This window comes from Pantherophis guttatus, chromosome 14, assembly GCF_059756535.1.
Source record: "Pantherophis guttatus breed Tessera chromosome 14, ASM5975653v1, whole genome shotgun sequence".
Taxonomy (NCBI): domain Eukaryota; kingdom Metazoa; phylum Chordata; class Lepidosauria; order Squamata; family Colubridae; genus Pantherophis; species Pantherophis guttatus.
In genome coordinates this window covers 15,359,815-15,381,183 of record NC_142076.1, presented here as the reverse complement: position 1 = coordinate 15,381,183, position 21,369 = coordinate 15,359,815, and the positions used below count along the sequence as shown (strand labels likewise).

Sequence of the window (21,369 nt, the reverse complement as noted above, 5' to 3'; positions counted from 1 at the left end):
AGAGGAAAAAAAGGATATTTGAGTAAGAATTCAAGGACTGGTGTTGTTCAATATAAGACGAGTATTTTTTTATGCTTGGATAAGGGTATTTAGCCATCTGGATTTGTAGCCCACCTCGTGAATCATCAGAATGTGATTTTTTCCCCCCACTCACCATGTCAAAGTCTGAGCGTAGATCAAATCCAAAACGTTTCGAGCAATATCGAATTCTGGCACTCCAAGTTTTTTCCAGCATTTCGTGCCAATAATTCTGAAACAGCAGATTTGTGAGTTAGGAAGTTTGGCAACATCTTTTAGAACAGATTAGGCAGCAGCTCTGCAGAAAGACATTCTGGATGTGTAACGATTTGTACGGAATCTTTTCCAAAAGGGAAGTTGTTCTTTTGATCAACTGGAGATTATCAGAAACAGAAGTCGCCAGGATATAAATAAACTAATCTAGACCGAGAGGGATAATCTAAATTAGCAAATTTCCAATCCCTAATTTTTAATAGCATGACAGTAGCATATTTTATTTTGGCAAAGGAAAGGAAGAACAACTGGTGTACAACAAGGTAGACCTTCAGCCAACCCCTTCTCCCAACTTCTATTTAGAAACTGAAAACAAATTCCTGATTTCTGGATGTCCTTGGAAGATCTCTATTTTTCCCATTTTTAAATGAATATCATTTGCTCCTGACAACTGGTTGTAGATTTGGAAATTCTGCTGCCATAACTGTGGCCTAGCAGAGATGCTTCCAACCTGCTCTAGGAATTTCAAATCTAGAGGTAGAAATATGAGTAGTTTGCAACTTACGACCAGAATTGAGACCTCAACCTCTGTGGTTGTTAAGTGAGTGATGCCCAATTTTACCTCCTTTTTTTAAACTCCGGTTGTTAAGCGAATCACTGCAGTTTTAAGTTAATTGCAGTCATTAAGCAAATCAGTCTTCCCCTAATGACTGTGCTTGTTAGAAGCCAGCTGGGAAGTTCAGAAATGGTGATCATGTGACCCCAGGAAACGGCAACTGTTGTAAATATATGCCAGTGGGCAAGCACCCAAATACTGTTCATGTGACTGTGGAGATGATGTGATGGTTGTATGTGCAAGGATTGGTCATCATTTTTTTCAGGGCCGTTTTAACTTTAAAAGGTACCCAAGGAATGGTTGTAAGTTGAGGACTATCTGTATGAAAGTTTGATTTGGATCAAATTACAGACTTATGCACATACCTTAGTAGAAATTCACCAAAGAATGAACCGAGGAGGCAGCAGACAAAGTCTGCTATAAGCAGCCGGTATATATCTTGGCCAATGAAGGTTTCCCAGCACTAATGGGGAGAAACACAGATTTAAAAATAATCATTTATTCATGCAACATGTTAAAGCCAGATCCAAGTCCGTGGATATCAACTCCCAGAATTCTCAGCAGGGGCTGTGTTGGCTGGGAAATTCTGGGTAAAAATATCTATGTGCTTGGAAAATATCAGAGAAGGCTGAGCTGAGCCCTCAAATCTTGTTTAACGTACTGTGTGAAGCCAGCAGCTATCTTTCAGTAACCATTGTTTATGGCTTAATATATTGTGCAAAACCACCCAATGGCAGCCTGATCAATGGACCCTAGGTAGCCAAACCATGGCTTAGCACAATCTCTGGTTCCAGCTTGAGTGACAGAAGGCCTCGCATCGCTTTATAAGCAATTTTGCACCAGTACCAAAACATGTTTGGAAAGAAACCTACCTCCACTTTGGATAGCGCTACTATGTTGAGCCAGTAATAGCAGAGGATTCCAATGATCGATATTTTCAGGATGACGTTCCTACAAAGAGGAAGCAACAGCTCTCAGGGTTCAATTCAGTGGTGGTATTTAGCCGGTTCTATCCGGTTCGGGCGAACTGGTAGCGGCGGATGCGGGAGGCTCCGCCCACCCGCCCTGATGTCATCACGTCCCGTTTTTGACGCTCTGCGCGGAGGTTTGCGAATTTGCGAACCGGTAGCGAAGGTGAGTGAATACCACCCCTGCCACAATTGTCTCCTCGAAGTCTGTTCTGAACGGTTTGGAGTTGGGGATTTGAAAGCAATCGTCTGTTCGTGGAAAAAGAACTGTTTCCTTCCCTCTCCCATTATAGATGGTACAGTGGCCAAGGTGGCGCATTAGGATGGAGAGCACCCAGGTTCCAGTCCCCTATAAGCCACAGAAACTCCCTTGGGGGGCGGGCAGCAACTCTCTCTCTCAGGCCAACTCACACCCAAAGAGATGTTTGGCTGGAAAAAACAGAGGTTTCAGCCCTGAAGCTGATCCGGCCAAAGCCATCTTGGAGCCTCGGTGCTGCCACATTGCAACGAAAGATAGGGGGGGGGGGGGTTAGAGATAGCTGGGGTTGTGTAATCAAAATAAAATACTACTTTCTCTTGGGAACCAAGGACATTCTCACACCTGGCCGGAGGAAGGAGGAGTGATGTCACCAGACCAGTGGACCAGGGTGAAATCCTCTGAAGTCTGCTATCTGCTACTGAGCGCGCGCTTTGCATGCATGCCTGTATGAGGCACGCCCACGCAGCGCTAAAAAAGGAACATTTTGAAGCCTTCAAGTCCGCAAAGGTAAATAGAACAGCGAGGTGGGGGGGAATCCGCTGTGCCACGCGATTTAGATTAGCTAGAAAGCAGGAAATCCGACGATTGTAGCTAATATAAATTACGCATCACAGCTGATCGTTGCCCAGCTGATTGTCGGAAATACCAATTTGCCCGAACCAGCAGCATTTTTTACTACCGGTTCGCCCGAACCGGTCTGAACTGGTAGCATTTCACCCCTGCAGCAGACGCTGCGTGCATTGGGCCATGTGACGGATTGTTTAGGTTTGACAGGGAAAACGTTTACTTTTAATTAGGTGAAAATCAAGGGGCCCTTCAGAGTTGATTTTTACCAGACATATGCCAATATGATTTTTCCAATAAAGCTATTCTTTGAGGAATCCACTTGCCTCGGAGTTTTGGCTTGCAATGGATCTATTACTTGGAACCCTGACAGGAGGAAGGAATAGGGTGAAGGATTACCTGTACAGTAAATGACAGTTAGATGGCTTGGTATGGGGTGGTTTTCTCCGAAGGAGGGCAAAAATGACCCCCAATGTACCTGATAATAGCAGTGTAGATCTGGTGCCTGGGATAGGTGAACTTTTCAACCAATCTGGAGAAGGAGTACAGGAACGGCATCACGTGGTTAAGGAGGCTCACCACGATAGGCAAGATCAGCGTGGCAGCTTCGTTTTCCAACTGTGAGTTTTCCTCATTCAGAAAAAACTTAAAGAGAGTGAAGAGAGAGAGACAGAGAAATAGAGAGAGAACCTTTTGTTAAGAGCTCAAAGCAGGGGTGGGATTCAAAAAATTTTAGCAACCGGTTCTCCTCCTGGTTGCTGGGTGGGCATGGCCATGGTGGGCATGGCCTACTCGGCCTCCTGCACCACAGCAGGGGGAGGGTGTTTTTGCCCTCCCCAGGCTCCAGAGGCTTTCCAGTTTCCAGACTTCCGGAACTTCTGGGGGCCCGTTTTTTGCCCTCCCAGATCTTCTGCACAGGCCCTGCACTTACCTGGCATCCAAAACAGGCCGTGTGGAGACTCCTGGGAGGGAAGAGGTGGGTGGGGCCAGACAGCTCTTGCAACTACCGGTTCGGTGAACCAGATGTTAAATTAGCATCCGGTTCGCCAGAACTGGTCCAAACCAGCAGAATCCCATCCCTGGCTCAAAGTAAAATTTTCAGTAGTTCGGAGAACTGGCAAATACCACCTCTGGCTGGCCCCAGAGTGGAGTGGGAATGGAGATTTTGCAATATCCTTCCCCCAGGAGTGGGGTGGGAATGGAGATTTTGCAGTATCCTTCCCCTGGAGTGGGGTGGGAATGGAGATTTTGCAGTATCCTTCCCCTGCCATGCCCACCAAGCCACACCATGCCCAGCCAGCCACGCCCACAGAACAGGTAGTAAAAAAAAATTGGATTTCACCACTGGCTACACCCAAGTTGGGTGGAGGAGAAATATATCATCTTAAGAAATCAATCTCAGTCCTTCCATCAACACACTGTCAAGAATATGCAGTCATGTTTAAAACCCATCCCCAGAGACAGTATGTATTTATTTATTTACGATTTAGCAAAGGTATGAAAAAGGCAAAAGAAAAGGGGTAGGAAACCAAAGAATGGCAGCTGACCTCTAAATTGACAAGGGAAAAGAAGTAAATGCCAGCACATGAAGCCACCGCGAAGCCCAACGAGAGAAACCACATGGCCAGATGAATCGAGAGGCGAAGAATCCTTTGCTTCGGGGAAAGCTTCAGAGATTCAATACGCATTTCAGAAAGGGTCTCCTGGGATGAAAAAGAGGTGTTAGATGAGTTAGATAAGCTAGAAGCAGGAATTCAGGTCTGGCTTTGCATTCAATCGCCCCCCCCCCTAAGAGCCCCGGTGACACAGTGGTTAAAGTGCAGTATCGCAGGCTAACTCTGCCTACAGCCTGCAGTTTGATCCTGACGGGGTTCAAGGTTGACTCAGCCTTCCATCCTTCCGAGGTTGGTAAAATGAGGACCCAGGTTGTTGGGGGGGGGGCATGATGCTTACTCTGTAAACCACTTAAGACTTATATACCGCTTCATAGCACTTTAGAGCGCTCTCTAAGTGCTATTGCGATGGCTAATGTTAAGCTTCAAAAGTGCCTCATTGGGAATTAATAAAGGAGAATATTTGTAGCAAGATTGAAATGAGAGGTCCTTGGTGCTCTCTGAGCGTGGTGGTTTTCTTGCAGACATTTCATTGCCTAACTAGATAACATCATCAGTGCTAGAAGGGAGTAGGGCTTGTGGAGAGGAGGAGGAGGAGGACTATGGGGTCGGAGGTGCTCTCTGAGCTTGGTTGTTTTCTTGCAGACATTTCATTGCCCAACTAGGTAACGTAATCAGGGATAGAAGGGAGTAGGGCTTGTGGAGGGAAGGAGGAGGAGGACTATGGGGTCGGAGGTGCTCTCTGAGCTTGGTTATTTTTTTGCAGACGTTTCATTACCCAAACTAGATAACATAATGAGCGTCTGGGTAATGAAACATCTGTAAGAAAACAACCTAGCTCAGAGAGCACCAAGGACCCCTGATTGGGAATTAATTAGCAAAATTGAGGGGTAACAGTAAAAGATAGTTTGGGAGGAATGTTGTGTATGAATATCATCTTATGCGTCAAATATTTCTCCTTTCTACTTCTCAAAAGGGAGACGATCAATGGATGAGACCCAAGGAACGGTGAGAAAGCCACGGACCACAGAATGATGTTCTTTTCTGCTCTGTCAACTCTCCCGAGGGGGGGAAAAAATGACCTCTTGATGCATTAATCATTTCGACGTGACCGCCACCATCTTTACCTTGATCTGCGTGCTGATATTTTTCTGATTCATCTGCACAGCTTTCTCATCCACCACATTGAAGTCCCAGATGCAAAGAAGCTTGGCAGCGTTTCCCGAGTGCATCTGAGGCATAACGATGTGGTTACGGAAGGATTTCGCCATGCTGCAGTGACCAAGGCATCGGGAGGGGGAGGGGGAGGGAGAAAGAGAAAAGGTGGCATGTATCTTTAGATAATATTTTCCACATCCGCACTGGACCAACCGGTAGCTTTTTTTTTTTTTTTTTTACTACCGGTTCGCCGAACTGGTAGATTTTATCACTACTAGTTCGCCCGAACCGATGCGAACTGGTAGGATTTCACCACAGCTGCTTTGAAACCCATCGAATTTGGTACTCAATGCATTTTGACGCCAACATTTTGTCCTGGTACTCATTGTTTGTTTTGGCACTCAACGCACAAACTAAACTTGTTGGTGTCACTTGTCTTGTGACTCACTTTATGGGAAAAAATTATTTGGTACTCATCACGCCTCCCGGAATTGATTAATGATGAGTACCACTGTACATACTTTTTTTTCAATTTGATGGAATTTGGCAGAATTGGCTAAAGCCCTGACAGATTAATCAGCCAATCTCAAGTGTACGTGTGTTCCACAAACACACAAAAGAAAACTGCTCCGCTAAGCTGAAAGCATAAATTATTTAGATTAGCCTTATCCCAGTTTATGTCAAGGCACTGTAGCCTTTACGCAAGTCTTTGCCTGCATTTTACCACTTTGTGGTAAATCAGCATTCTTGCGGCCCATTCTCTCTCTCTCCAAGGCAACTGCTGGGTTGAGGCTGCGTGGCCAGGTCCAATTACAAGCAACATAATAATGAAACAAGGAAGAGAATTAAAGGAATGTTTATTTAAAGAAGTCAATTGCTTTACAGTAAATGAAGTTGTAATTTGCCCTGGCTGTTCCTTTTGCTTTTCATTCTTAAAAAAAAAAAAAAAGCAGCAACCATTTCAGGAGAGATTATTTAAGATATGAAGATATTAAAACTCTTGTAACTGAACGAAACATTGCATCACAGGTTAACCGTTTTTGAACTAGATGCCTCAAATGGGCTACTTTACAGAATGCGTCCAACATCCAGGATTCCTATGGAACTGAAATTCGGCAAATGTTATAAAACATTTTATGCCATAAACGTTATCATAAAGAGTTTCTATCATAGTACAAAATGTCCTAAAACATTTCCTTAGGCCAGTGTTGGTGAACCTTTTTGGCACCGAGTACCGAAACGGGAGCGCGCACGCTTGCGTGCGAGAAACTGGAAGAGCAGGCGCCCGGTGCACATGCGCGTGCTGGGAAGATGATCTTCCGGTTTCCGGCACACGCATGCACACCAGCCACCTGGACTTCCGGTTTCTGGCATGCATGCTCATGTGAAGACTAGCTGTCCGGTGTACATGCGCACACTGGAAACCGGAAGATCATTTTCCTGGCATGTGCATGCACACCAGGCGGCAGCTCTTCTGGTTTCCGGCGCTCCCACATGCGTGAAGACTAGCTGGCCATCATGCCAGAGCCTGGAAGAACAATGGGCGACGGCTCTGTGTGCCACTTCTGGCATACGTGCCATAGGTTTGTCATCACGGTCCTAGGCTGATGTTTGGCTTGCTATATAGTTCAACCTGCTATGTTTCCAAGGCTGATCCATCTCTGAAGGTTATTCCCAATTTTTCCAGTGAAGGTTGTAGGTTAGAAGCTCTGTCACTGTGGAGGAGACTGAGGAGTCTGGTAAAGGAATATCTCTGAAAGGATGACCCAAAGGGTGGCCTAGTGACTATTAAAGGCCACTCCCCCCACCCCAACCCCATAGTAGTCCAACCTTAACCAACGTACCTGTAGATCAAGCTCAGAAAGCAGATGATAAAATAAATCCCAATTGTGAAAATGTAAGCCAGCTGCATGTAATACGGCAAGGCATTCTCAATTTTTGCTATTGTACCGTTGGTATAAAAGCCGCTGTAGAGCACCGTGTTTGTAAAGTAACCCTGGGATGATAAGAGAAAACAGTATCAGAGTTCGAGAGGTCAGCAAAAGATTTTTATTGACAGTATCAGTTGTCTAATACTTTTCCCTCCCCATAGAGGCAGCGAAGACTTTTAGCCTGTTTCACACTGGGTATATTTTGTAACTTATCTTGCTTATAAGACACACTTTTTTGTCTCCCAAAAGGGGGTAAAAATGTCTGTGCATCTTATAGACTGAATATTGCCGAAGCCCCACCCACCCACTGGCCGTTTTTTGGGCTCTGCACACCCTGTTTTCGGGCCTTTTTCACACCTTTTTTCAGCCAGTTTTCAGAGCTTTTTTCAGCCCGTTTTTTTCAGCTTTTTTCGGCACGTTTTTTCAGCTTTTTTTGGCCCATTTTTAGGCTTTTAAGCCTCGAAAATGGGCTGAAAAAGCCTCAAAAACGGGCAGAAAAAAGACTGGAAAAGGGCAAAAAAAAAAAAAAAAGGCCCCAAAAAGCCCTGAAAATGGGCCACACAGAAGCCAAAAACTTTTTTTTTCCTCTTCTAAATTTAGGCGCTTCTTATAGTCAGGTGCATCTTATAATCCAAAAAATACGATATTTACTTAACTTACTTACTTATTTACTTGGTTTATTTGCTGCTCATTTTGCCTCGAGGTAAAAGAAAGCTCTGTTTGGAATGCTTTCCTTTAAACAGGTATTTATTTTACCTGTTTATTTTAACAGGCAATTAAGAGTCACATACCATACTAAAACATGCAGTGGTTTGCTTGCTGGTTTTGGTATGTTGTATGGATCCAAACACTGAAGTGAGGGCTCCTTGCTACTCTCGGAGAAATGTCTGTTTTCTTAAGACGTTTCATTACCCTAACTAACTAACTAACTAACTAACTAACTAACTAACTAACTAACTATTTATTTATTTATTTATTTATTTATTTATTTATTTATTTATTTATTTATTTATTTATTTATTTATTTATTTATTTATTTATTTATTTATTTTTCATATTTCTATGCCGCCCACTCTCCGAGGACTCTGGGCGGCTTACACCAAAGACAGTATACTAAATAGCATATTGCCCCCAACAATCTGGGTCCTCATTTTACCCACCTCAGAAGGATGGAAGGCTGAGACAACCTTGAGCTGTTGAGATTTGATCCGCTGATCTGCTGAACTAGCAGTCAGCTGAAGTAGCTGCAGTACTGCACCCTAACCACTGCGCCACCTCGGCTCTTAGCTAGCAGTGATGGTGTTACCTAGTATGGGTAATGAAATGTCTACAAGAAAACAACCAAGCTCAGAGAGCAGCAAGTGGCCCTCATGTCTGGATAGCTCAACAGACTAAAAGCCTGTTATTAACATTCAGCTGCCTGCAATTACTGCAACTTCAAATCTCACCAGGCTCAAGGTTGACTCAGCCTTCCATCCTTTCAAAGGTAGGTAAATTGAGGACCCAGTTTGTGGGGGCAATAAGCTGACTTTGTATAAATATACAAAAGTATGTAGGCTATTGCTTAACGCATTGTAAGCCGCCCTGAGTCTCTGGAGAAGGGCGGCATATAAATCTAATTAAAAAAGAAAAAATGTCAACCCTGAGCTACAAATATTTCCTTTATTGCTAAACACTGTAAAAACCATGATTGATGGCGTAGCAGGTCAATTGAACCCAGCCACCCTTCGCTGAATCAACAAACCACAATTAAATCAATCTGACTGGTACAATGGAAGGAAAGCACAGCATTTGTCTCCATTTTATTTTTTCCAATTTTATAAACCTACGTACAGCTCCGGTTAAAAATTCCAGACTCGTGAAGGAAAGGTGATTCGGTTGGGCTGCAATGAGTTGAGGAATTGCAAGAAAACTGAAGTTGATCAGGAATGAGAAAACGTTGAACATGAGAAGCCACGTCAGGAACACAAAGTAGGAATGGATGCTGGTCCCAAATTGGCTGCCAATGTCTTTGAGTGCCTTCTGCCAAAACTGGAAGAGCTGAAGGCAGTCGACGAAACTGTTCTTTAACTGCCGGAAGAACTAGAAGAAGGAAGCCAAAATCACAACCAAATAGGAGACTTGGCTAAATACAATAGATAACATTCTTCTTTCTTTCAAGAAGTGGTCCTTATTCAACAACATCACGCCTTACCAAAGCTGTGTTGTAGAAGCACTGGGTACAACTATTAAGCTGAGCATCCTGGTTGTAGGATTTCTTTTTTCTTTCCGTTAGAACACGGTTCCTGTCAAATATCAAACAGCAAAAATAATATAAGGCAGATGGATGGAAGCAAGCTCTTTTAAAACTCATTCTATCTGTTTTATCTCATTCTAAATTAGCAAGTGTTAAAATAGTACAGTAGCTTAAACTAAAAAGTATAAAAACTCCAGGAGTTGTTTTGAATCAGTTTTTCCCTATTTCATTCTCCTCCTTTCAAGTAAGACTGACTTCTCCATTAGGAAAATGAAACCAGCTGCACAACATGCTCATTTAAACATTTAAAACCATTTGTCATCTAAATATAGAATATTTAGGTATTTTGTATCTATAACCACCTATAGAGCAGTTTACAAATCAAAGACAAAATAAACAAAACAGTTCTACATAAACCCAGAGAGAAAATTACAAAAAAGTACAAAAAAAGATTTTTCCAGCATTTCAATTAAACAATCTTTTTCTATGTCTAATAGAAATGTCTGTATGCAAATGCTTGCTAGATATAAGTATAACGCCTGAATGCAAATATACCGATATTTTATATATTTCCTTCTCTTCTTAGATGCAGAGAAGAAGAAAAAAAGGAAGGAGGTTTACATTTAAAAGGATGCATTTTTAATCCTTGTATGTTAAACTTAAGTACCCTCAGAATACAAATATGCGCCTGCTACCTAATCTCACGTTTTTCTTTCATTGATTTGGGAATCTTCTGGATTGCTTTCACTCTTTCATGTGTGGACATGCTTGACAGATCGTTGATTAATTTTTCTTCTGCAAAAATAAAGATGGGAATAAAATCAGGAGGGTGGGGTTCATGCATCCCATGAAGCTGTCATGATTCAGTTGTTTTCAGATAAATTGCTTTGGGTGAGCTAGCCCATAAGTAGGAGGCAATACAACCTCAACAAAGCAAACAAGAATCTTTTGTATTCCGATAGTCAATGATTACAATAACAGCAATCAGAGTTCCTGATAAGATTTTAAAATTTGTGAAGTATACTGACGAGAGCAGAATTAAATCAAAGAAATAAATAACTCACCTTCTCTTCTCTTTGCTTCTATATATTCTGGGTCTAAACGAAGCAAGCTGGGCCTTGCAAAAGTCGCATAATTGGATCGCCTGCTACGCCTCTGGACAATATTAACTATAGAAAAGAATTCACCGTGGCGTTTCAATGAATTTGCAATCAACTGCATAATAATACACGCATAAAAACTGCTGGTAACCTTCTACCGCTGCACCATAGAGAGTATTTTAACGTATTGCACCTGTGTATGGTTTGCCAATTGCACTGTGGCAGATAGGACAGCGTTCTAGAGGGTTAACGTCATTGCCCATAGATCATTGGTTGCACTTTCCCCTCTTTGGAAGAGCTTTATAGCTCCCGCTGCCTTAAGAAAGTTCAAAACATTCTTAAAGATCCATCTCATCCTGGGCACCCTTTTTTTGAACTATTACCCTCTGGCAGACGGTACAGGATAATAAAAACAAGAACAGCTTCTATCCCAGAGCAGTAACTATATTGAATTCTACTGTATAGTGCAGAAATTCATGCCTTTCTGGCCTAGAATTGCCCAGTCAGTTCTCTACGTGACAGCCAGTCCATGAATTGCCTTACATGACAGCCAGTACATGAATCTTACCTCTCTCTGATGCATCTGAATAACTGTCTGCATCCTGAATATTAAAAGCATGGCTGATAGTAGGTAATATCTCTTCAGATTCTGGTTCATATTCAAAGGAAGGATTAACTGATGAAGGCAAAAAGAAAAATACAGAATGAACTGTTTACTCCTCTTGTATCGCACATAAACTGGAGGCATGTATCTTCTTAACCTATGTTTCTTATTCCATGATTGATTGAGCAAGCCACAGTGGGCTAGGCTAAATCATAAGCTATGTTTTACAAGCCACAATGACTGCAAGTTCAATACAAAAAAACGACACAGCTAGATAATAGAGATAGAAATTAGGAGTTGGAAGAATATCACTATCTATAAATATATAATACCATTATTACTATTATAATGTATAAATAAATTGATCCAGACAATACACTATTTACTATGCACTTATGCATGTTAAAGAAAAATGTATAAATAAAATTAAAAACAAAAAATGACACAGCTGAATTCAGGAGACCCATGCAAGCATATCTAGCAGCAGTCAGATCATTACTCCAAACATTGAAGAAGTTAACAAATGCATGTTCTCACGACATTTTGGCATGAGGAAGCTAACCAAAGCTGGCTTTAGAAGGCTAACCAACTCAGCTTTTGCAGCTGTTTCAGTGCCATTGTACATTCCAACAGTCATGAAACAAATGGCTGTTAAATCAAGGACTACTTAGGCCAGGGGTCAGCAACCCGCGGCTCTGGAGCCGCAGGTGGCTCTTTCATCCCTTTGCTGTGGCTCCCTGTCACCGGTTGGCTCCACACTTGATAGGGCTTTCGGTTAGGACAGGTAGACGAAAAAGGACACCGTGCTAGGAGGAGACTCTATGGTGGGGGGAACCAGACTTCCAGTCAGCAGAGGAAAAAGGACGCCACGCTAGGAAGAGACTCTATGGTGGGGGAACTAGACTTCTGGTCGGTTCCAGAATTGAACAGAAGACTTCCGGTTAGGACCTTTGTGGCTCTTTGAGTATTTAAGGTTACCTACCCCTGACTTAGGCAATACAGATATAAATATATTGCTATACTGTAGACCCCTCAAAATTATCTGCCCTGTTATCTATACATTCACTGGAGCTGCATACCATATGCCTTTTCATATGGGTTTGTACTGGGCAACTCAAACCCATAATCTCTTGCTGGGTATTCGGCCTCATCTTGATTCTGTACTAACTTCAGGGGTATTAGAACTGGTTCTCCTTCCTTGTTGTCATCCCCAAATGGGGCATAAGGATTGTCTGAATTGTGAGTACTCCTCTGAGAAGGTCTTCTGCAGAACAAACCAAAAGGGAGAGACGTTAAACAATTATCCAAACTTCTTAAAGGCACTGCTTTCAAATCCACCTACCGATGCCACCGAATCCTGGTGGAATTAATAGGTAGTCCTCGCCTTACGACCACAATCGTGCCCAAAATTTCTGTGGTTAAGTGAGTTTTGCTCCACTTTACGACCTTTCTTGCCACGATATTAAGTGAATCAATGCAGTTGTTAAGTTAGTAACAAGGGGGTCACAAAAGGGGATCGCGCGACCCCTCAGGAACAGTGCAACTGTCATAAATTGAGTCAGTTGCCAAGTATCTGAATTTTGAACACATGACCATGAGGATGCCACAACAGTCATAAGTGAGAAAGATGGTCATATGTCCCCTCTTTCAGTGCCGTCGTAACTTCGAAAGGTCACTAAACAAACAGTTGAGGACTATCTATATCGTATCACTGCCAGTATGCTGAAATGACTTAGACGAGGGGTCTCCATCCTTGGCAACTTTAAAACTTGTGGACTTCAACTCCCAGAATTCCTCAGCTAGCATTCTGGGAATTAGAATCCACAAGTCTTAAAGTTGCCAAGTTTGGAGATCCTTGACTTAGGAGGAGGAAGCCATAGCCCTGTGATGGCGAACCTCTGGCACGTGTGCCAGAGGTGGCACGCAGAGCCCTCTCTGTGGGCACACTGTGAGCGCTATCGCCAACAGCTCTTCTGGTTTCCGGTGCACCAGAGTGCCAGAGAATGGCCTGAAAACGGTCTGAAAAGCAGTCAAAAAACAGGCCGTTTTCCAGGCCATTTTCAGGCTATTTCTGGCCCAAAGAACGGCCTGAAAACAGTCCAAAAAATGGCCTAAAATGGCCTAAAAACGGCCTGAAAAATGGCCAAAAACTAGGCATGTGTGTGCCAGACAGCTGGTTTTTGCAGATGCCAGAGCACCGGAGAATGGCCTGAAAACAGCCCAAAAAACAGTAAAACAACAGGCTGTTTTTCGGGCCGTTTTCAGGCCATATTTCGCCTGAAGAATGGCCTGAAAATGGCCCAAAAAACACCCTGAAAATGGCCCAAAAAACAGGCATGTGCGCGTCAGCCAGCTGGTCTTCAGATTTCCGGCGCTCTGGTGCACACACGTGCACAGGCATTCCGGTTTGGCACTCGGTGCCGAAAAGGTTTGCCATCACTGCCATAGCCTATCAAAGCTGGCCAGAGGGGTTTACTCTTCATACGGATCTCCAGGGGCTTTCCTCCCTTGTGAGTCAAGAGTATATATTGCTGTAACTTCAGTCACTAAATGAATGGTTGTAAGTCAAGGACTACTAGATGTATATCTCCTGTGTGATTAGGGATCAAAGAACAACTTGGACTTCCTAACAGTACAACCTGTTGCATCCCTACTCAGAGTGCGTTTTACATTTTTAACAACTTGGTCAACAAGTGAACGTCAAGAGCGACCTTACCAATTTTATTTCAAGTAACTGAAATTGAAAAAGGGAAAACAGAAATTGAACTGATGCTGGGACAAGGCACACTTGGCAGGCGTACCAAACTGGAGTACCTCAATAAGAAATGGAGGAAATATTGCAATATTTTTTTTGTCACTGATTCCATTTGTAATAGCCCCATTAACAACAACAACAAAAGGTTGTTTTTGTGGAGAAAATAGAAGGAGGAAAGAGTGTTAGTTATGTTCACTGCCTTGGCTTATTTTTTTAAAATTTAAAATAATAAAGGCTGGGTTAAAAAAAATACTTTAAAAAAATCTCTATCCAGATTTCTTCTAAGCACATATTGTATGCTGATCGCAAACTTACAACTTGTCGATTTCCAATGTTTCGGAATAGTGATAGTCAGGATAGTCAGGATTTTCAATGATATCATTGTAAGGAAAAGACATGATGGATCCAGATCTTGGTCTTTGTAAGAAAGAGCCCCTGGAAATTTACTTAGATCATCGCGGTTCTGCCAATCTCATCTCGAACCTATTTTAAAAGAAATAAATTCCACATATGTTGTGGATGTTACAGAGAGTATTAGAGAGTTCTTCAAGAAGACATCTATTTTTCAGCTGGTTGGCAAAAGTAGCTATTTAGGTATCTACTCAATTCTAGTGAATTAAGGAAAGAGACAGCTTTACATAATTCATGTTGAAACTGTACTATTTCTCATCAGTTCTGTCCTCTTCAGACCAAAAGTCCTAGTAGTTTTATCTAAGGACAGACACAAACCTAGTAATACTACTTGATCTCACAGCAGAAGTTCAGGGCTCTGCACTAGGCTACGTGTATATGTGTTTGTGTGTCAGTCAAAGAGACAAAAAAGAATAAACACTTCATGACTAGCAAATGAGTGGGGAAGCAACAATCTGCTGTATCTTTCTTTCTTTTCTTTTTTTTGTCCTTCCTCCCTTCTTTCCTGTTTCCCTTCCTCCCTTTTTCCTTTCCTTCCTTCCTTCCTTCCTTCCCTCCCTCCCTCCTTCCTTCCTTCCTTCCCTTCTTTCCTTCCCAAAAAGACAATTTATAATCAAGAAACAGATTACAACAGACATAGTTACAGAGAAATTCTGTGTGTATTTCTGGAAAGAGAGACGAATATCTTGCACTACACAAGAAAATTCATCTGACAGTATAAACACTAGATAATTTATTACAGTATCAAGTAAATTATTACACTGCCACTTCTTCCTTTCCCTCAGAGATTCCATTTGTTGGTATGCACACCATATCATATCAGTATCACAGGTCTCTGTCTACATGCTTTTCTCCCAATCACATCCTGTAATCCTGTTTTGTAAGAATATTTAATATTCTCACCAAGTGATGTGCTTCAATTTTTTCAGAAACAAATCACCTCCGATGACCCCTCTGTGCTGCTCAAGTATCACAAAGAATTCTTGAAAATTCAGAAAATCGCTGTATCAGTTCAATGAATTCAAGAAAATGCAAAGGCTTTTTTCCCCCTGGCATTAAGAGACGAAGGTCAGTTATTTGCATGTTGGAAAAAATACTTATGTCAGCTACATAAACAGCATATTTCAGATGGTCATTCTGTTGTAAAACAGAATTTATTACACTGAGCTTAATAAAATAATTTCTACTTTGACCTGATTTCAAGGTACTTCTTAATTACTTTACAACTAAATATTGTACAACTACTTATATCCCATTGCAGCAAAACAGCTATGATTGTTTTTATGCTTTTCTATCACCGTTTGGTGCTATTTTTATTATTGCATTTTATTTATTTAGCATTAAACTTATATGATATAAATTCATTGGAGTTTAATGCAATGAGTACTATTTTATGTTCTGGAAGAAGTCACCACTGTGGTTTATTTAACAAACCATGTTAAAATAAACTAAAGCTTAGAGACCGCATCTGATATTTTTCTTTGTTTCATCAAGCTTTTGGTTTTTTTACAAATATTCTTTCTTGGCCTTCCTGTAGAATTGTAATTATTTATGTTATTTAGTAAACAAATTTATATGGCTGTCCAACTCCCCACACAGTGACTGGGGAAGGGGGGTAGAGATTTTGTTTAGATTGATCTTTTCAATCAGATTGTGTTTTCATAGATTACATTTAACTGCTTTGAAATTCTATCCAGGTTGAAAAGAAGGAAGAAAAATTGTTTCAGAAGTTTGAAACAAATTTGCATAATTTTTAAAATTCTACCCCAATTGAATAAATGTTATGAGGTATCGTACCCGTATATTTTAAAAAGCACTTACAACCTCCACCATTCATTAAAGTGAATTTATTTTATCTTTGCAATAGCTTCTCAGATGACGCTGAGCTGGAAAGGTAAAACTGATCTGGCTTTGATACCAGTTCCACTTTATAATTTAATGAGACGTATCATTTTCACAAAACTTATTTACAAACTCCTTTACAGTACAAGAGAAAGAAACCCAAATAGTCTTTTTAAAAAATTACACAAACTGGTTCATTGAGTCTATATAGTACACTTCAGTTTATATATCACATCAAGTTTACATCGAGTTTATATAGTACACTTTTATTGACCAGGATTGCAAAAAAAGTAAAAGCTATTTGTGCAAAAAGCTGTAAAAGACTGACGCCATTTCAAGAGGTGAAACTGTAACTCACTTCTCACTGATTTGTAAATTTAAATTGTATGGTTTCAAATGAACTGCATATTTATACATACATACATACAGAGCAGGGGTGGGTTCTAACCGACTTTACTACTGGTTCTCTTTGCGCGCGATCGCCTCTTCGGTCGTGCGCTTTGCGCGCGATTGCCGTGCGCAGGCTCACTCTGCTCACCTGCGCGCCAAACTTGCACTTTGCGCAAGCACGTTGCGAATCTGCCCAGATGAGGTGCGGCAATCCGCTCTGCCGCACCTCTCAGCTGGGCGAAAAAAGAAGAAATATAAGGTCAGCATAACGCCGGGGCGGGCGGGAGGGCCCAGCTCCCGAAGACAGAGAACCAGTTCGGTGACGTCATATCATCACCGCTACCGGCTCTCGCGAACCGGTGCGAACCGGGAGCAACCCACCACTGATACAGAGACAGACAGACAGACAGACAGACAGACAGACAGACAGAGCATGTTGGATAAACCCAGATTCAAAGTTCTAACTGCCAGCTCCCCCATAGTCATGTGATTGCATTTGGGATGCTTGGCAACCAGCCAACATTTACCACTATATGCAGCATCTTACAGTCACATGACCACGAATAATAACATTTTTTTGCTGGAAACCAGCCTTTAGCTGCAATTTCCAGCAAAAAACCCCACTGTCCAAATTACGGACAATGGATTGGCTTATCGTCCACCGCCAAAAAATCATAAAAACAGGTGTGGTCACATGATAACCCACTTAACAAACCAGAATGACTTACAGCCAGAATACTGGGCTCAATTGCGGTCATAAGTTAAGGACTACCTGTTACTGAGGAACCCAACAAACAAATCATTGATAGGGATGGAACATTGCCATGTTCAAACTTAGTCAAAACGAAAGAAATAAATGTTCTCACCTGATGCCTGATGTTTATCAATAATGATCCTGTAATGAGTACAGGTAAGAAACACAGGTGTGCTCCTTTATATTAAACCAAGTGTGTCCAACTCATGGCCCTGGATAGGTAGGAATGCGGCCCCACAAGATCATAAACTTTCAACTTTATTATGTGATTACTGGTATATTATATGCATTACCTATATTATATATTTTATATGCTACCCAAGACAATTCAACTTCACTCAACGCAGCCCAGGCAGGTTGGACACCCATGAACGAAACTCACTGGAGATCACTTGAAAACACACAAATATGGACTTGCATAGTTAAGTGCATTTAATCCCCTCCATTTGTATGGAAATTAAGCCCAAACTATTTATTTAGGAACCCCACCTGATATGTAAACATTGCAAATAATTGATAAAGCCGTTTGTGTTTTTGAAAAGTTAGTCGTGATAAAACAAACTATGTTGATAGGGTTACCGCTCAGCATATATAACCCTTAGAATTTTGTTTGTATTTTATATCAGTTTACATCTGAAAACACCAGGAGGAAATGAATGGATGTTCTTGCTGTTTAAAGTTATCCAAATACAACTGGGAAATATAATTCCTGTACTGTAGTCTTAATTGAGGGGGAAAAAAATCAACCCGTTACTAGCTTGCCCACCAATGAGATAGTCAGGAATTACTGGCAGAAATTATCAAAAAGACTACCCTATTTTCAAGAACTTTAGCAAGTTCTTTTGGCACTAATAATCATTAATCCAACTTGCCAGATCTCTTTTTCCCCTGGTCTTCCCGGGTCCAATAAATTGCATTTACTTCCTTATTAGCGAAACCCTTGCAAGTTCCTTGTAAAATTAGTACGCAATTACAAGAGAGTACAAAAGAAAAGTTTCAAGAATCTTTTGAAAAGAAAGATTCTAACTGAAAAAGGCCAACACTTCACCAGACAGCAGGCATAGTTGCAGGACATACCTATAGTTTGAACAATTGAGTTTTGGGGATTCTTCATAAAGTGAGCACACGGACAGAGTTTGCATGATTTACATTGTATATGGTTTTAAGAATTGGACTTGGGAAATTAGGAATTTCAGAATAATCTTGGGGGTATTTATTGACTGAATTCTTGCAAAATCTTGTTCACTGAATAAATTTTAACAGTTAACACATGATGTGCTTTAGCTCATGCTAAAACAGTGGTTTGCAATCAGTGTCTAGGTTGGTACATTAAAGTAAGTTGTGGCTTTACACAAATTGTACACAATTAGGAATTCTCACATCCTAACCAACCTGCCAACACTGTTGAGAACAGAGAAAGCAACACAAAGGGATTAAGCATAAATACCAGTTAGAACTGCTTGGAGAAGGGATGGGAGATAAAATGTTAAGAAATGAAATAAGTTCTCAGGTGAGGAAGAAGAGAAAAATATTCTCTCTCTAGGGTTACCTCTGAAGGAGGGGGAAAAACGTTTTTATACAATATGGGATATCCTAGAAATGGAGGAATGGAATGAAGAAATGCAGAAATCAATATTTCTGCCAGGAAAAGTAATTTTGATCACTGCAAAGCAAGGAATTACCAGAAGAGAAAATAACGTCCGCTTTCAAAACAACCTGCTGAAAAGGATTAGGGATGACATTATAGCAGTGTTCCATTATTTGAAGGGCTGCCACATAGAAGAGGAGGTCAACCTATTCTCCAAAACACCTGAAAGCGGAACAAGCAGCAATGGGTGGAAACTAATCAAGGAGAGAAGCAACTTAGAACTAAGGAGAAATTTCCTGACAGTGAGAACAATTAATCAGTAAAACAGCTTCCCTCCAGAAGTTGTGGGTGCTCCAACACTGGAGGTTTTTAAGAAGAGACTGGACAACTGTTTGTCTGAAATGGTATAAGGTTTCCTGCTTCAGCAGGGGGTTGGACTAGAAGACCTCCAAGGTCCCTTCCAATTCTTTATTCAGTTATTCTATCCTGACAGGAAGTCTTAAGGTTACTTACCCCTCACGGGATCAGTATAAATTTCTTGGCTGGCACCGCCGGTAACATTTGTTCAGATCATGTCATCTTTGCAGTTTCCTGTTTTCTTGGGAAAAGTTGGCATTAAGATCCTAGGGAAAAAGAAAGAAAAAAGACGACGAAAGATCCGTAACGTACCTTTGGAAGGGTGCTGGAAGAAATGCCAGTATCTGAAGTGCAGCTGCCAACTCATCTAAAGTCCTAGAAATTCAATCTTTGTCCTGCAGGGTGCACACGCTCATTTGCAGTTTACAGACAGGTGTGTGCAGAGTGGGGAGGGAATTAACACACCTTGCTGCAACCAATCCTAGGCAGCCAACCTGAGATCAAATGAAATAAGATTCTTCTGATCGTAGATTACCCTGCCTTGGGCTGTTTTTGCTTGTGTCACCGTAGTGTTTCTTCTTATATACTTTGCTCCTTTGGGATTTTACCTATTTCGAGTCACTTTGGACTTTTTTCTACGCCGTTCTGCTATTGCAGTTAGAGAGCATTATTATTGTTCTTAACAGGTTCTGCCACCTGTTACTTTCAGTCTTTCACTTAAATTTGTACGTAAGGAAAGGCTAATAGCCCAATAAGAGGGTCTTTAACTGGAAAGCTTTAGTCCTCACTGTCTTAAGTCCAAAGGATGCTTTAAATTTTAAAGAAAGCCTAAATTACCAGAAAAAGCAACAAATAAATCAAATAGCCAATGTTTGCTTTCTTTTCTTTTCCACATCCACGCAGAATGTATCACCGAAAGTACTTTTTGTATTACTCATGGGATTTCAATTGTCTGTATTGTCACAGCTGACAATGTGTATATTATTCATAATTAAGTTCCTGGAAAAGTAGAAGCTGAATGTGTTTGTCCAGTTCAGAACAGAAAAATCTTGCCATTCAATGATCACTTGATTTTCATACGATAAAACCTGATAACAAATCAGTAAATCTCTAAAATGCCCTAATCCTGTCTCCACAGTCTGCAGTTAGATTATGATGACCTCCACTCACATCCCAATCTATATATATAAAAGTCAAATACCGCTTACGCATCATCACGAAATCTCCAGAACGGTAAAGCCTACAAACTTGAAATTGGCATGTATGTTCCACTTGGCTTCTAGGTTCTTGCTAAAAAAGGATTTTTTGAAATGACCATCAGATCATTAGGATTTCATATACAGTATTATATTCACACACTCTGATGCTAAGGAGTCAGACGTTCTACTTCCCCTCCCCACCTGAAAGGATCTCTGTTCCAACTGCCAGTTGCCTTATATTAACACACTCTGATAATACACAGTTACACATTCTACATTAAGTTTCAGGCTTTAAGTGTCAATTTATCACGCCTGATCACATAGTTTCATAGCAAAGCATGGGCGTCCAGCTAGTAAACCATACTTTGGTTAACCCTAGTTTATTGAGGTCACCACAAACAACCCACATTTTGCTTAGTGCAATGGATGACACAAGCCTGGAAAAGACAATTACATAGCCATATAAGAACTTCCATTTTTCTAGGTGCAGATTCAAGAGGATGACAAGCTTGGGGAGCTTCCATCTGAGACGCCGGACAATCTTGGTTAGTTATCTGATTTAAAGGATACTGGAAACCATAGTTCCAGTGTCTGCGAGGCCAATGGCTGGTAAACTCTGTCTTAATGGCAGATCAGGCTTCCTCAGTTCCTTCCTGGAAGCACAACATAGCTATGGCATGCAGTCCTTATCTTACGACAATTGAGACCAGAATTTCCATTGCTAAGCAGTTGTTAAGTGAGTCACAGCCACTTTTTTGCCATGGTTAAGCAAATTACTGCAATTTTTAAGTGA

General features: G+C 41.3%; 1 protein-coding gene and 1 long non-coding RNA gene across 3 annotated transcripts in view; one reads left to right on the top strand and one right to left on the bottom strand.

The window, feature by feature from the left end:
* Positions 1-21,369, bottom strand: part of TMC5 (transmembrane channel like 5) — a 33,983-nt gene that overhangs the window by 10,511 nt on the left and 2,103 nt on the right. Inside the window, exons 2-17 of one of the 2 annotated variants that reach the window (XM_034426240.3) lie at positions 19,534-19,643; positions 15,350-15,495; positions 14,351-14,518; positions 12,360-12,544; positions 11,245-11,352; positions 10,641-10,745; positions 10,272-10,371; positions 9,535-9,625; positions 9,174-9,422; positions 7,254-7,405; positions 5,379-5,523; positions 4,186-4,341; positions 3,117-3,283; positions 1,720-1,798; positions 1,213-1,310; positions 155-250 (exon numbers count right to left, since the gene is read on the bottom strand). In XM_034426240.3, the coding sequence (XP_034282131.2) occupies positions 155-250; positions 1,213-1,310; positions 1,720-1,798; positions 3,117-3,283; positions 4,186-4,341; positions 5,379-5,523; positions 7,254-7,405; positions 9,174-9,422; positions 9,535-9,625; positions 10,272-10,371; positions 10,641-10,745; positions 11,245-11,352; positions 12,360-12,544; positions 14,351-14,433 (1,814 nt within the window). In that variant the 5' untranslated portion in view covers positions 14,434-14,518; positions 15,350-15,495; positions 19,534-19,643. Of the gene's footprint in view, positions 1-154; positions 251-1,212; positions 1,311-1,719; positions 1,799-3,116; positions 3,284-4,185; positions 4,342-5,378; positions 5,524-7,253; positions 7,406-9,173; positions 9,423-9,534; positions 9,626-10,271; positions 10,372-10,640; positions 10,746-11,244; positions 11,353-12,359; positions 12,545-14,350; positions 14,519-15,349; positions 15,496-19,533; positions 19,644-19,689; positions 19,763-21,369 lie in introns of those variants that run through there. The other variant, XM_034426242.3, reaches the window with a different exon arrangement.
* On the top strand, positions 2,467-6,311 carry LOC148112109 (uncharacterized). Its single transcript, XR_015729884.1, has 2 exons — positions 2,467-2,581; positions 5,228-6,311. It is a non-coding gene; the product is annotated as an uncharacterized LOC148112109 (long non-coding RNA).